This window comes from Carcharhinus amblyrhynchos, chromosome 1 (genome assembly GCF_965287045.1).
Source record: "Carcharhinus amblyrhynchos chromosome 1, sCarAmb.v2.hapA, whole genome shotgun sequence".
NCBI classification, from domain to species: Eukaryota; Metazoa; Chordata; class Chondrichthyes; order Carcharhiniformes; family Carcharhinidae; genus Carcharhinus; species Carcharhinus amblyrhynchos.
The window spans coordinates 170,964,116-170,978,671 of record NC_137324.1 but is presented as its reverse complement, the minus strand read 5'-3'; the positions used below and the strand labels follow the sequence as shown (position 1 = coordinate 170,978,671).

At 42.2% G+C, this 14,556-nt stretch overlaps 1 protein-coding gene across 2 annotated transcripts in view; it reads right to left on the bottom strand.

The window, feature by feature from the left end:
* Window positions 1-14,556, bottom strand: part of tbck (TBC1 domain containing kinase) — a 192,132-nt gene that overhangs the window by 174,313 nt on the left and 3,263 nt on the right. For both annotated transcript variants that reach the window (XM_080195333.1, XM_080195341.1), the window contains exon 2: window positions 1,301-1,523. In XM_080195333.1, the coding sequence (XP_080051459.1) occupies window positions 1,301-1,493 (193 nt within the window). In that variant the 5' untranslated portion in view covers window positions 1,494-1,523. The remainder of the gene's footprint in view (window positions 1-1,300; window positions 1,524-14,556) is intronic.

Below are 14,556 nucleotides of genomic sequence, written 5' to 3'. Positions count from 1 at the left end.
AGAAGCAAAAGTGCTACCAGAAGAATTGAATGTATTCACCGAAAAACATTTTCCCTAAATGACACTTGAATGAAAGTAAATGCCAGCACACAAAATTTGTTGACACCATCAAGATATTCAGCAGTAACAGAGAAACATCATGTAGAAAGGATTTAAATAACTTAGCTATATTTTGAAATGGGCAAAGTTCAAGACTGAACATTTAAAACTCAATATAAACTTCAAGAGCTATCTCATCTCTCTGCCAGACACGCTGTAACACTTCGATCCAAAAAATTTTAGTCTTCAGCCATGTCCTCATTGTTAAATGAATTTCATTTAACATCTGGCATTCACATTTCAAACTGTTTTTAATACACTAATATTTCTGTTCATTATTCATCTGAAATTATGATTACATCATTCCACACTTAATTCTCCTCTAATTATGTTTTTTTTAAATATACACTATTTCTCTGTGTTGCCTTTATCAAAGTTAAAAGTTTATTTATTTGTCAGAAGTAGTCCCACTGCAATGAAGTTACTGTGAAAATCCCCTAGTTGTCACACTCCAGTACCTTTTCAGGTACATTGAGAATTTAGCATGGCCAATGCTAAAGTTCGAGTCCAGACGACCTTTTGTCAAAGCTTTGTTAAAGCCTGGACTCGAAGCGTCAGCTCTTTTCTCTCCTTACAGATGCTGCCAGACCTGCTGAGATTTTCCAGCATTTTCTCTTTTGATTTCAGCATCTGCAGCAACTTGCTTTTATCCTTCCAAGCCTGACAGTGGAACAACGTTGTTTTGGCCCCAACTTAGTATCTGGAATTGAGGGGTACCCCCAATGCGAAACACAACATGATGGCACAATATCATAACATAATGGATGCATAGCTACGCTGAGCTCTTGAAAAGTCTGGTCCCTCAAGTCAGCAGGCAGCCATAACTTGCGGAGAGATTTAAAGTGTAATCAAGCATTCAAAGACAAAGAGACAGAAGGGTAGACGTTGATGTGTCTATTCATGTGCACCCTTATAAAGCTGATTTACAGTAACACAAGGACATTTTAAAAGAAGGCAAAAAAGTGTTATAGACAGCAGGCATTCTCCAAATATCTCGAGAAATAATCATAAGCAGTCAAGCAAAGAAAAAATTAAAAAGGTCCTCTCCAATGGATTTAGAGGATATTTATCAGAACCATCAAGAATTCATTACATCACATGTTGTCTCTTTGCTTCATCTGTCTCCCATTATCTTAGGATATCAGGATTCAAAGGTGATGGAGAATTACACTGAATGCAAAGCACGAGAAAGAGAACTCACCATGTTTGCCACGCGATATGTCTACATACTGGCACAGCCTGGGATGCGAGATGGCCTTGAGGATTTGGAATCGTCCTAGAATCCGGATGGAGTTTGGGGTGAGTGGAAGCCCATTGCTGCCACAGACATCGTGTGGAAGTGCTGAAGCGAAAAAAGTGAAGGCTCCAAGCTGGGCATCTTTTAAGGGAAACATTTTTACTCCCAATTCCGTTTCATTGCAAACCTGAAAAACAAGGGAATGCGTAAGAAATTCAGTACAGACAGAAAGCTGCCATTTTGAATTACTCAAGTAGCTAAGATCTCCAAAACATTAAAGTGAGGCAAATAGAATGTGTTTCACAGCACAGAAAGAGGCCTTTCGGGCCAGCGATTAAGCACACAATTACTCTAATCCTATTTTCCAGCACTTGGACTGTAGCTGTGCACACTATGGTGTTTCAAGTGCTCATCTAAATACTTCTTAAATATTGTGAGGGTTCCCGCCTCTCTCAGGCAGCGAGTTCCAGGATCTCACTACCCTCTGGATAAGAAGACTTTTCCTCAAATTCTCTCTAAATCTCCTGCCCCTTACCTTAAATCTCCCCCCACCCCGGTTATTGAATGCTCTACAAAGGGGAAAAGTTTCTTCCGATCTACCCTACCTACGTCTCTCATTAATTTTGTACTTCACAATCAGGTTCCTTCATCCTAATTAATAAATTAAAGTGATGGTTCCTTCATCCAGCCAAATGGTGATCAGTAGAACAGACCAGAACACAATTACAATAAAACTAAATTAAAATTTTAGATTCTTATCTCACGACAATCTTGTATTAAAACAAGCTGTCACAAAGAGTAGCAAACAAAAACCTGGAATTCACTCACCCAAAAGGTTATGGGTGTTAAGCCAATGAGAATTTTAAAGATTGAGAGTAATGGATTTTTGTTAGGTAAGGATATCAAGGGATGTGAAACAAAGGCAGATAGAAATCAGCCAAAATCTAACTGAATCGTGGAGCAGTTTTGAGGGGCCAACTGGTGCTGTTCTTATGTTCCCAACCACAATATCAACACATCCATAATCTACATTTGGAGGAATATGCAAATCATTTAATAAATGTCACTTGAAGGTTTTTTTTGAAAAGCATACAGAAATTACTAAAGTAGATAGTCATAGCTTTTTCTAGCAAGGCATCCATTTTTCAGTTTCTTTGCAAATCTTTGTTTAAAAAAAAACTGTACAAAAATATACAGTGGTATAACATGCAAAGAAGTGTGGCTTAGTTGATTAGCTATTCTGAATTGTCCATTAGTAGGATAAATACATAGGGTTACAAAGATAGGCCTGCGTGGGATTGTTGTCAGCGCAGGCTCGATGGGCCAAATTGTCCTTTTTTGCTCTGTAGGGATTCTATGATTAAACTTCATGCACAGAAATCGGACTGAGACAAGACCAACATATTTTTCATTTGAGAAAAATAGACTAAGGGAGACTCAAAGTTCAGGCCGAATCTAACGCACTAAAAATCATTAACTTCCATCATTTTAACCAAGGCATGCAGTAACTTTTTGTTAAACATTTTTTTCTAATGTCTTAGAAAGAACAACTTGCATTTCTTTGGAGAAGGGGAGGGGGATCAGGATATTGAATTCGATGATCAGCCATGATCAAAACGAATGGTGGAACAGGCTTGAAGGGCTGAATGGTCTACTCTTGCATCTAGTTTCTATGTTTTAGTGACATAATCAAGTGTATTGAAAGCATTTAAGCTGCCATTACATGATTACAGAGCACTGATACTGCCCTGATTCTTTGGAAGTGGTTCTTCCTAGTTAATACTGTTCACTAATATCAGTGATAGGGGCTGTCAAGAATTCCAGGATACCTCTTCATAAAGTCACACACATTGCCAGAGCCAACTTGACCCTGCACCCAGCAGCCAGAAAGCTCTGGATCAATTCCCAATCCAGATTGATGGTGTTTTTGTATTAAAGAGCAGGGGAGTTTGCCTGAACGTTCATCCCGAAAACAGCATCCTCAAAATAAGATGATCTCATCGCTATTTGTGGGGCCTTGCTGTGTGCAAATTGGCTGCTGTCTTAGCCCGTGTTGGAAAGAAAGACTTGAATTTACATTGTGCTTTTTATGACCTCAGGATGTCCAAAAAGGGCCAAATAAGTAATTCATTTAATAAGTAAACAAACAATTCTAGGTCAGGATTCTTTTAACATTAACTTGCAGGTTGACTTGATAGTTAGGAAGACAAATGCAATATTAGTGTTCATTCGGAGAGGACCAGAGTACAAAAGCAGGGATACACAGTTGAAACTTTATAAGGCTCAGGCCAGACCACACTTGGAATATTGTGAGAAATTTGGGGCCCAAATTTTTTTTTAATTCATTCATGGGACATGGGCGTCGTTGGCTGGCCAGCATTTATTGAACATCTCTAGTCTCTTGAGAGCAGTTGAAAGTCAACCACATTGAATTTTTGGATAGAAGAAGGTGTTGTTCCGCATAAATTCTTCCACCTTCTTCTGTTGGGAAAAAGACACAGAAGTCTGAGGTCACGTACTAACTGACTCAAGAACAGCTTCTTTCTTGCCGTCATCAGGCTTTTGAATGGACCTACCTAATATTAAGTTAATCTTTCTCTGCGCCCCAGCTATGACTGTAACACTATATTTTGCACACTCTCCATGAACGGTGTATAGCGTGCAAGAAACAATGCTTTTCACTGTATCCAACGTGTGACAGTAATAAATCAAATCAATGATCACAAGAGATTTACAAAGGTTGTAATTGAGCAGTTGCACTACACCAAGCATACAGTTAAAAGTTAGCACTTGTCTCCATTTAAACCAACTTAAAATTTCTCACTCAGCCATATTACAGTTGGGGAGACACAGTGGTTCGCACGGTTGCCTCACAGCCTCAGGGACCCAAGTGCGATTCCAGCTTCGGGTCACTGTCTGTGTGGAGTTTATGCATACTCTCTCTGTGTCTGTGTAGTTTCCTCTGGGTGCTCCGGTTTCCTCCCACACTCCAAAGATGTGTGGGTTAGGTTGATTTGACATGCTAAATTGACTCTGTGTCCCAAAGTGTGCAAGTTAGGGAGATTAGTGGGGTAAATAAGTGGGGTTATGGGAATAGGGTCTGGGTAAGATGCTCTCAGAGAGTCGGTGCAGACTCGATGAGCTGAATGGTCTCCTTTTGCACCGTAGGGATTCCATGATTCAAGGATGGAGTCATTCAACAGCCACTGTGAGATGGTGTCCTGACATTTAAAGTTTATTCATTAGTGTCACAAAGTAAGCTTATATTAACGCTGCAATGAGGTTACTGTGAAAATCCCCTAGTTGCCACACTCCGACAGCTGTTCGGGTACACAGAGAATTTAGCATGGCCAATGCGCCTAACCAGCACGTCTTTCAGGTTGTGGGAGGAAACTGGTGCACCTGGAGGGAACCCATGGAGACACTGGGAGAATGTGCACTCTCCGCACAGACAGTGGCCCAAGTTGGGAGTTGAACCCAGGTCCCTGGCGCTATGAAGCAGCAATGATAACCACTGTGCCAATGCACCTAACCAGTGCCAAGCGATACCTCGAACCATTTCACAAAGACACAAAGGTGGCAGCATAACCGCAGCAAAAAGGTTGCCAAGATTATTTCGCAAAACAAATGATCCTGCATAAAGGAAAACACATTTTCCTCCTTTCTGGCAGCAGAATTAGTTAATCCTGAAAGGTTTATGGTTCCTTCCTGCTCTCTTCTCTGTCAAAACGTCTCTAATTTTTTTTAAATTGCAAAGCAGATTGCATTCCTGTTGTGGCAACTATCCAAAGATTTTGCATGCAAAAGGTAGGAAGATTAGGCTTTTGTAAACCAGGATTTAAGAAATCTGATGTAATTACTATTATTCAGTATTACCGGTTATTGTACAAGAAAAACAGTTAAATGTTCTGCCTGGAGGGAATAAAAGGAAAATTACCCTTACTTGTATTTCAATTTATAATAAACAACATAATACATTTTATTAATAAAAACAGAAAGTGCTGGAAATATTTTACAGGTCTGGCAGCAACTGTGGAGAAAGAAGAATTAACGTTTCAGGTCTGTGACTTTTTAAAATCAGAACTGGGTCTTGTTTCAGACTTGAGTTTATTCTCTAGTTTCCACTTCAAACTTGGCCCAGAGGTAACCTCAGCCCTAATCCAAGCTGGCTTTTCTTCTGTATACCTGTTCTGTCACCAAGTCTGCCTTATTTCAACTCCAAGTAGTATCAGTCTCTGCCTCCCTATCTCTCTTCAATTACGACTGTGAACCTAATCCATAACTTAATGATCTTTGTCAGCCTGTTGTTATCACAAAGTAGTGTTCTTCCCAATGACTGTTCATCTCCAACCTTCCTTTCTGCTCCCAAGACCTTGAATAACTTGCCACCTTCCAAATTCGCGCCCATCTTTCCTGGAACTCCGTGTCTAACCCCTCTAATCAGGTCTCTGCCACTATCCTGAAACAGCTCATATCAAAGTCACAAATTACATCCTACGTAAACCATCCCCTTTATCCTTCTCGACCTAAGATAAAAGTTTATTTATTAATGTCACAAGTAGGCTTACCTTAACACCACAATTAAGTTACTGTGAAAATCCCCTAGTAGCCACACTCCAATACACCAAGGGAGAATTTAGCATGGCCAATGCAACAAACCAGCACATCTTTCAGACTGTGGAAGGAAATCCATGCAGACACGGGGAGAACGTGCAGATTCCGCACAGGCAGTGACCCAAGCCGGAAGTCGAACTCAAGTCCCTGGCACTGCAAGGCACCACTGTGCTGCCCTGTCTACAGCCTTTGACACAGTGGGTAAACAAACACCCTCCTCCCTGGAATGGCACCCTTCTCAAGCTGTCTGAAACCTTTGGCATGGTTAACCATACTATCCTCTTCCAATCCTTCTCCATCATTCCTCAACTGGGTGGGTGTTGTTATTCACACTAAGTGGTTATGATGGAAGTATGAATTCACACTGTTCATCAGGTTCAAGCTGTTTTATTGGAAGTCTCGACTTCAGAGCTGCAGAGCACAAGAAGCTCAATCCCCAAAGCGTTGCAGCGGTTGCTATTTAGAACACAATCGACATTACACGTTTTGCTGGCAATTCTCTTAATGAGGGGATTGCTACACTCTGACTGGTAGTACATTGACATGCATACACTTGCCTAATTCCTATTTTATCAATCCAGTCATATCCAATGGCTTTTCTTTACCCTTGGAGTCTCCCAAAGATCCATCGTTATCTACCTCCTAATCCTTATCCACATGCCATCTCTTGGCAACATCACCTGAAAGCACAGCATCAAATGCCTGTGAATCCCATTACACATTTCTCAGCCCCGTGTCAGCTCCACAAAGACACAGTCTTCAATTTGCTCCACAGAATCCCTACAGTGCAGAAGGCGGCCATTTGGCCTATCACATCTGCACTGACAACAATCCCACCCAGGCCCCATCCCCGTAACCCCACATATTTACTTTGCTAATCCCCCGACACTAGGGGCAATTTGGCATGGCCAATCAGCCTAACCCGCACATCTTTACGGGAGGAAACCAGAGCACCCGGGAGGAAACCCACACAGACCTAGAGAGAACATGCAGGCTCCACACAGACAGTCACCTATGCCGAAATTGAACCCGGGTCTCTGGCGCTGTCACCCACAAATGATCCATTGTAAAAGATCCTCGTTCTTGTCGTTAATTCTTTCCATCACCTGATTCCACTTGACTTGCGACCTCCTTGAGCTAAAAGGTCCTTCCATTTCTGTTCCTGGGATTTTTACCTGCTTTTTATTCCAACTCTCTCCAGTTCATTATTTTCAAGTGTTGTCTGTTCCATCAATCATGACGTTTCCATCATCTGGAATCTCCTATCCAAAGTCTCTTTAAGTGCTCTATATTAAAATCAAGCTTTTGTTCTAACCAACTACTCCCTTGCCCAGAGTTGAATATTCAGTAATGCACTCTTCATATTTGTGATGTGGATGTGCCGGCATTGGACTGGGGTAAACACAGTAAAAAGTCTGACAACACCAGGTTTTAGTCCAAACGATTTATTTGATAGTAAACTCACAAGCTTTCGAGGGGACTCCCTCTTCGTCAGGTGATTAGATTCGCATTCTAATCTGTAATCTCTCAACTCTCTGTGCTTCATATGCTGTCCAAGGCCAGAATTCTCCATTCACCTGACGAAGAGGGAGTCCCTTCGAAAGCTTGTGAGTTTACTATCAAATAAATCGGTTGGACTAAAACCTGGTGTTGTCAGACTTTTTACTCTCTTCATATCTACCAGTGAGAAGCACTACATAATTGTAAACTATCACCAATTTCAGACGTAATTCGCAAACATAGGTGTCCAGATTACCATGGTCCCCCTATGCCGACACTATAGTTAAGAAAGCCCACCAACGCCTCTACAATCTCAGAAGACTAGGGAAATTTGGCATGTCAGCTCCAACTCTCACCAACTTTTACAGATGCACCATAGAAAGCATTCTTTTGGTTGTATCACAGCTTGTTATGGCTCCTGCTCTGCCCAAGACCACAAGGAACTACAAAAGGTCATGAACGTAGCCCAATCCATCACGCAAACCAGCCTCCCATCCATGAACTCTATCTACACTTCCCACTGCCTCGGCAAAGCAGCCAGCATAATTAAGGATCCCAAGCACCCCTGACGTTTTCTTTTCCGCCTTCTTCCTTCGGGAAAAAGATACAAAAGTCTGAAGTCATGTATCAACCGACTCAGGAACAGCTTTTTTCCTGCTGCTGTCAGACTTTTGAATGGACTTACCTTGCATTAAGTTGATCTTTCTCTACACCCTAGCTATGACTGTAACACTACATTCTGCACTCTCTTGTCTCCTTCTCTATAAACGATATGTTGTGTATAGCACGCAATAAAAAAATCTTTATTTTTGTCACGGTATGATAATACACATGACAATAATAAATCAAATTCTATCTGCACAGCAAGATTTCCACATTACTGCTGAATACAAAGTGCCATTTTGGCTCAGTGAGTTTCTCAATACAATTGTCTTTTCTGTAAATGATGTCCTTCTCATTCTTTTTATTTATTTAAACAATTCACAAATACAAAAGACATTGCATTTTTAAACTACCATCCAGTCTACAACACCATTGCACAATTATAAAAATAACATCCAATATAACACAATATCAACAAATAAACATGCCATTTTTAATACAACAGCACAAAACGTAGCACAGTAACAAACAGTAGAATGCATTGCGGGTTATGCACAACCGGCCTTCCAAGGTTGCAAACAATTCACAATGACAGTAAACCAGCAAGTATAATATAACACAGTGCCAACTGCTAACACACTGTCTTTTAACCAATGATAATACAAAAAGAATGAGATTCATTGTAAGTTATCTACAACTTTCTTGGGCTCTGCCCTCATATTTTCCTCTTCCAAGGATTTCATCTCTGGGGTTCTGCTCTCGGGCTTGCACATTCCGAGGTTACGCATGAAATAATAAATCAACAAACTAATAGCCATCATGGATGTCGATTGGAACCAGAATTGTACCTATGACTAATCAGTGCGGTACTTTCCACTAAGCTCCCAGTTCTATTGAGAAAATATCACACGTTACTTTCCAAATATAGTCACTCCACTACCCATTTGGGTAAATCTTCCCTAATACCAGATGCTCAATTAATCTGTCCAGCATCACTGTCACAGCCGAGCGAGCAACACTGCAAGAAACCCAACAGACATGTCTAAGAGGAGAATTCCAGACCAGTACACTCATTTGTTCCAATGTCGGTCACTCAGATTCCTGTCATTGGCATCTGGGGAAAGCTGCAAACTCATTGTGAAGCCTCAGAACAGAATGCCAGATTCCTTCAGACAAATGTCAAAATCTCTCCAAGCAACTATAATGAAAAATCACCACAAGGTTTTGATTTGATTTATTATTGTCACATATTATAGAGTGAAAAGTATTGTTTCCTGCACGCTGTACAAAGCATGCCACTCAGAGTGTTACAGTCATAGCTACTGTATAGAGAAAGATCAACTTAATGCGTGGTAAGTCCATTCAAAGTCTGACAGCAGCAGGGAAGAAGCTGTTCTTGAGTCAGTTGGTACGTGACCTCAGACTTTTGCATCTTTTTCCCAACGGAAGAAAGTGGAAGAGAGAATGTCCGGGATGAATGGGGTCCTTAATTATGCTGGCTGCTTTGCCAAGGCAGCGGGAAGTGTAGACAGAGTCAATGGATGGGAGGCTGGTTTGCTTGGTGGACTGGGCTACATTCATGAGCTTTTGTAGTTTCTCGCGGTCTCGGGCAGAGCAGGAGCCATATCAAGCTGTGATACAATCAGAAAGAATGTTTTCTATGGTACATCTGTAAAAGTCGGAGAGAGTCATAGTTGACATGCCAAATTTCTTTAGTCTTAGAAAGTAAAGGGATTGGTGGGCTTTCTTAACTGTAGTATTGGCATTGGGTGGGTGGGGGGGGAGAGGGGGGCAAGAGAGAGAGAGAGAGAGAGAGAGAACCAGGACAGGTTATTGGTGACCTGGATACCTAAAAACTTGAAGCTCTCGACCCTTTCTACTTCATCCTCATTGACATAGACAAGGGCATGTACTCCTTTATGCTCCCTGAAGTCGACGGCAATCTCCCTCATTTTGTTGACATTGAGGAAGGGATTATTGTTGCTGCACCAGTTCACCAGATTCTCAATCTCATTCTTGCATTCTGTCTCATCATTGTTTGAGATCCGTGTCGTCAGCAAACTTGAAAATTGAGTTGGAGGGGAATTTGACCATACAGTCAGGTGTATTAAGAGTATTGTAGGGGGTTGAGAACACAGCCTTCTGAGGCACCAGTGTTGAGGATGACCATGGAGGAGGTGATGTTGCCTATCTTTACTGATTATGGTCTGTGAGTTAGGAAGTTCAGGATCCAGTCGCAGAGGGAGGTACCAAGGACCAAGCCACGAAGTTTGGAGATGAGTTTCCTGGGAATAGCGGTGTTGAAGGCTGAGCTGTAGTCAATAAATAGGACACTCATGTAGGTGTCATTGTTCTCTAAGCATTCCGGGGTTGAGTGCAGGGCCAGGGAGACGGTGTCTGCTGTGGACCTGTTGTGGCAGAGGGCGAACTGTAGTGGATCCAGGCAATCTGGGAGGCTGGAATTGATTCATGCCATGACTAGCCTTTTGAAGAACTTCATGACGAATGTCAGAGCCACTGGCTGATAGTCATTAAGGCATGCTGCTTGGTTTTCTTAGGTACTGGGACGAAGCAGATAGAGACCTCAGATTGTTGTAAAGAGATGTTGAAGATGTCTGTGAATATCCCCGCCAGTTGATCCACGCAGGATCTTAGTGCTCATCTGGGTACCCCATCTGGACCAGTCGCTTTCTGTGGGTTGACCTTCAAGAAAACTGCTCTGATATCTGCAATGGTGACCCCAGATACAGGTTCATCCAGGGCTACCAGGGAGGAGGGCATGCTCTCGCTGACCCCCTGCTCAAAACAGGCAAAGAATGCATTGAGCTCATCAGGGAGGGGTGCGTTGGAGCCGAAGATTTTACATGTCTTCATGATTTCAGTGAAGAAAAAATTTGCATTTGACATAGAAACCCTACAGTACAGAAGGAGGCCATTCAACCCATCAAGTCTGCACCAACAACAGTTCCGCCCAGGTCCTATTCCCATAACTCCTCATACTTATCCCACTAATCCCTCTAACCTATGCATCCCAGGTCACCAAGGGACAAGTTAGCATGACCAATAACCCACATCTTTGGACTATGGGAAGAAACTGGAGCATCTAGAGGAAACCCACTTTTTTTTGCATTCTCAAGCCCTAATCTAGCATGCCATAACCAAAAAGGATTTTTGGAATGTAACCATTGGTATTTTACATGCAAACACAGCAAGCCACCAAAAACAGTAATGAATGAATCAAGGCTAAGTACTGCCTGAAACAAATCAATTTCAGTGATGTCACTTAAGGGGTAAGTGTTGCTCAAGACATTATGAGTATTTTTCTGCTGTTCATTAAATAGTGCTACAGAATCTTTCATGTTCACTTAAGCAGCTTTATAAGGTGTCAGGTTACTGTCTCATCTGACAGACAATATGTTCAGCAATGCAGCAATCCCTCTGCACAGCACTGGGTCCAAAACCTTCTGATTCTTGGCAGGAGCATTACCATTGAGCTAACCTAGCCTGGATGGGCAAATACTTTCCTTATCAATTTAAAGGGAATATTCTTATAAAAAAATCACACTGATCATAGTAAATGCACTCTCAATCATAAAACTCATCTGGAACGTGCAAGGTACACCCATTTTATGAATTAATGAAAAAAAATCACAAGCAACTTGGGCAAACTACATTCAAAACAATACAAAAGACACTCATAATTCAGATTGAGTTAAAGTTTAAAGTTTATTTATTAGTCACAAGTAGGCTTACATTAACACTGCAATGAAGTTACTGTGAAATTCTCCTAATCGCCACACTCTGGCAGCTGTTCAGGTCAACGCACCTAACCCAGCACATTTTTCAGACTGTGGGTGGAAACTGGAGCACCCGGATGAAACCCACACAGACACGGGAAGAACGTGTAAACTCCACACAGACAATGACCCAAGCCGGGAATCGAACCCGGGTCCCTGACACTCTGAGGCAGCAGTGCTAACCACTGAGCCACTGTGCCACCTATTGAAGATATTCAATGGAACTTCAAATAAAGTGCAACAGGACTGGCCATTTCTTGAACAAAGAAAATTACAACACAGGAACAAGCCCTTCAACCCTCAAGCTTGCATCAACCATGCTACCTGACTTAACTAAAGCCTCCTACCCTCTGGGGACCATATGCCTCTATTCCCATTCTATTCATGTATTTGTCAAGGCCCTCCTTAAAAGTCACTACCGTATCTGCTTCCACTATCTTACCCGGCAACGAGTTTCAGGCACCCAACACGCTCTGTGTAAAAAATCTGCCTCGTACATCTCCATTAATCCTTGCCACTTGCACCTTAAACCTGTGTCCCCTAGTAATTGACTCTTCCAGCTTGGGAGAAAGCTTCTGATTACCCATCTGTCCATGCCTCTCACAATCTTGTAGACTTCTATCAGGTCACCCCTCAACCTCCGTCGTTCCAGTGAGAACAAAGCAAGTTTCTCCAACCTCTCCTCATAGCTAATGCCCTCCAAACCAGGCAACATCCTGGTAAATCTTTTCTGCACCCTCGCCAAAGCCTCCACATCCTTCTGGTAGTGTGGCGACCAGAATTGAACATTATATTACAAGTGCGGCGCTCTGTTCTAAATTACAGCAGCCAATTTGTTCACAGTAAATTCCAGACAGCAATAAGTAGTGCACATGTAAACAGGTTTTTGAGATGTTTGAGGAATAAATACTGGCCAGCCAGAAATAGATGAGAAAGCTATCCTGCTCTTAAACAAATACTGTCATGATGTTTTTTTGGAGAAGCGATGGCCTAGTGATATTGTCACTAGACTTTTAATCCAGAAACTCAGCTAACGTTCTGGGGACCTGGGTTCAAATGCCGCCACCGCAGGTGGTGGAATTTGAATTCAATAAAAATATATTTAAGAATCTATGATGACCATGAAACCATTGCTGATTGCTGGAAAAACTCATTTGGTTCACTAATATCCTTTAGGGAAGGAAATCTGTCATCCTTACCTGGTCTGGCCTACATGTGATTTCAGAGTCACAAACATAAGAAACATAAGAAATAGGAGTAGGCCATCTAGCCCTTCGAGCCTGCCCTGCCATTCAATAAGATCATGGCTGATCTGAAGTGGATCAGTTCCACTTTCCCACTTTCTCCCCATAATCCTTAACTCCCCTGTCCATCAAAAACCTATCTACCCGCGACTTAAATATATTTAGCGAGGTAGCCTCCACCACTTCAACGGGCAGAGAATTCCAGAGATTCACCACCCTTTGAGTGAAGAAGTTCCTCCTCAACTCTGATCTAAACTGTCCCCCCCTCCCCGCCCCCCCATCTTGAGGCTGTGCCCTCTAGTCCTGCTATCCTTTCTAAGCGGGAAGAATCTCTCTACCTCTACCCTATCCATCCCTTTCATTATCTTATACGACTCTCTCTATAAGATCTCCCCTCATCCTTCTAAACTCCAACGAGTACAGACCTAGTCCATTTAGCCTCTCTTCATAGTCCAACCCCCTCATCTCCGGTATCAGCCTAGTGAACCTCCTCTGCACTCCCTCCAAGGCCAATATATCCTTCCGCAAGTGCGGCGACCAAAACTGCACACAGTACTCCAGCTGCAGCCTCACCAGTACCCTGTACAGTTGCAGCAAGACCTCCCTACTTTTATATTCTATCCCCCTCGCTATAAAGGCCAACATTCCATTAACATTCCAGTTAAGAGTCAACAACAATGTGGTTGACTCTTAACTGCCCAAGGGCAACTAGGGAAGGGCAATGAATGCTGGCCAGCCAGCGACAGCTATGTCCCATGAATGAACTTTTAAAAAATGAATTGAATTACACGATGACAAGCATAAAAACTGAAAATGGCATCATGAATAGCGCAGTGCTCCCTCAGTACTGCACTGCAGTGTCAGACTAGATTATGCATTTATTACTCTGAATTGGGTGTTGGACACATGATCTTTTGTCTCAGAGGCAAGGGTACAACCAAAGCCAAGGCTTTTTAAATCCAATATGACTTTTCTTCGGAGCTAATATTAGAGACCAGTTTAAAGTCACACTGCTAGTTCAAGGTTTGAAAGACAACTGATGACCAAGTGACAGAGAGGAAAGATCAAAACAGAGTGGGACATTATTGAATGTACAACCTTCAGATCTTGTGCACCCGTTAGGCTGATGTGGGTGGAGACAAAGTTCAGAGCTGATAGACAAGGCAAAACCGTTGAGAGTGACTGAGGAAAGAATGAGGGAGACGTCCATAATAAGACCAAGAAAACCTGGAGAACAGACTCAGAAAACCTATACTGAATTTGTTCACATTAAAAGGAAGACTCAACCAACTAAGTCAGTCATCAAATAGAAACCTAACATAGTCAAACCCTGGAGGTACAATTCAGGGCTAGTCCAGGCTTGGAAGTAAGGGACTGAGAACATAAAAACTAGGAGCAGGAGTAGGCTTTTTGGGCCCTTGAGCCCATTCTGCCATTCAATAAGATCATGGCTGATCTTTTC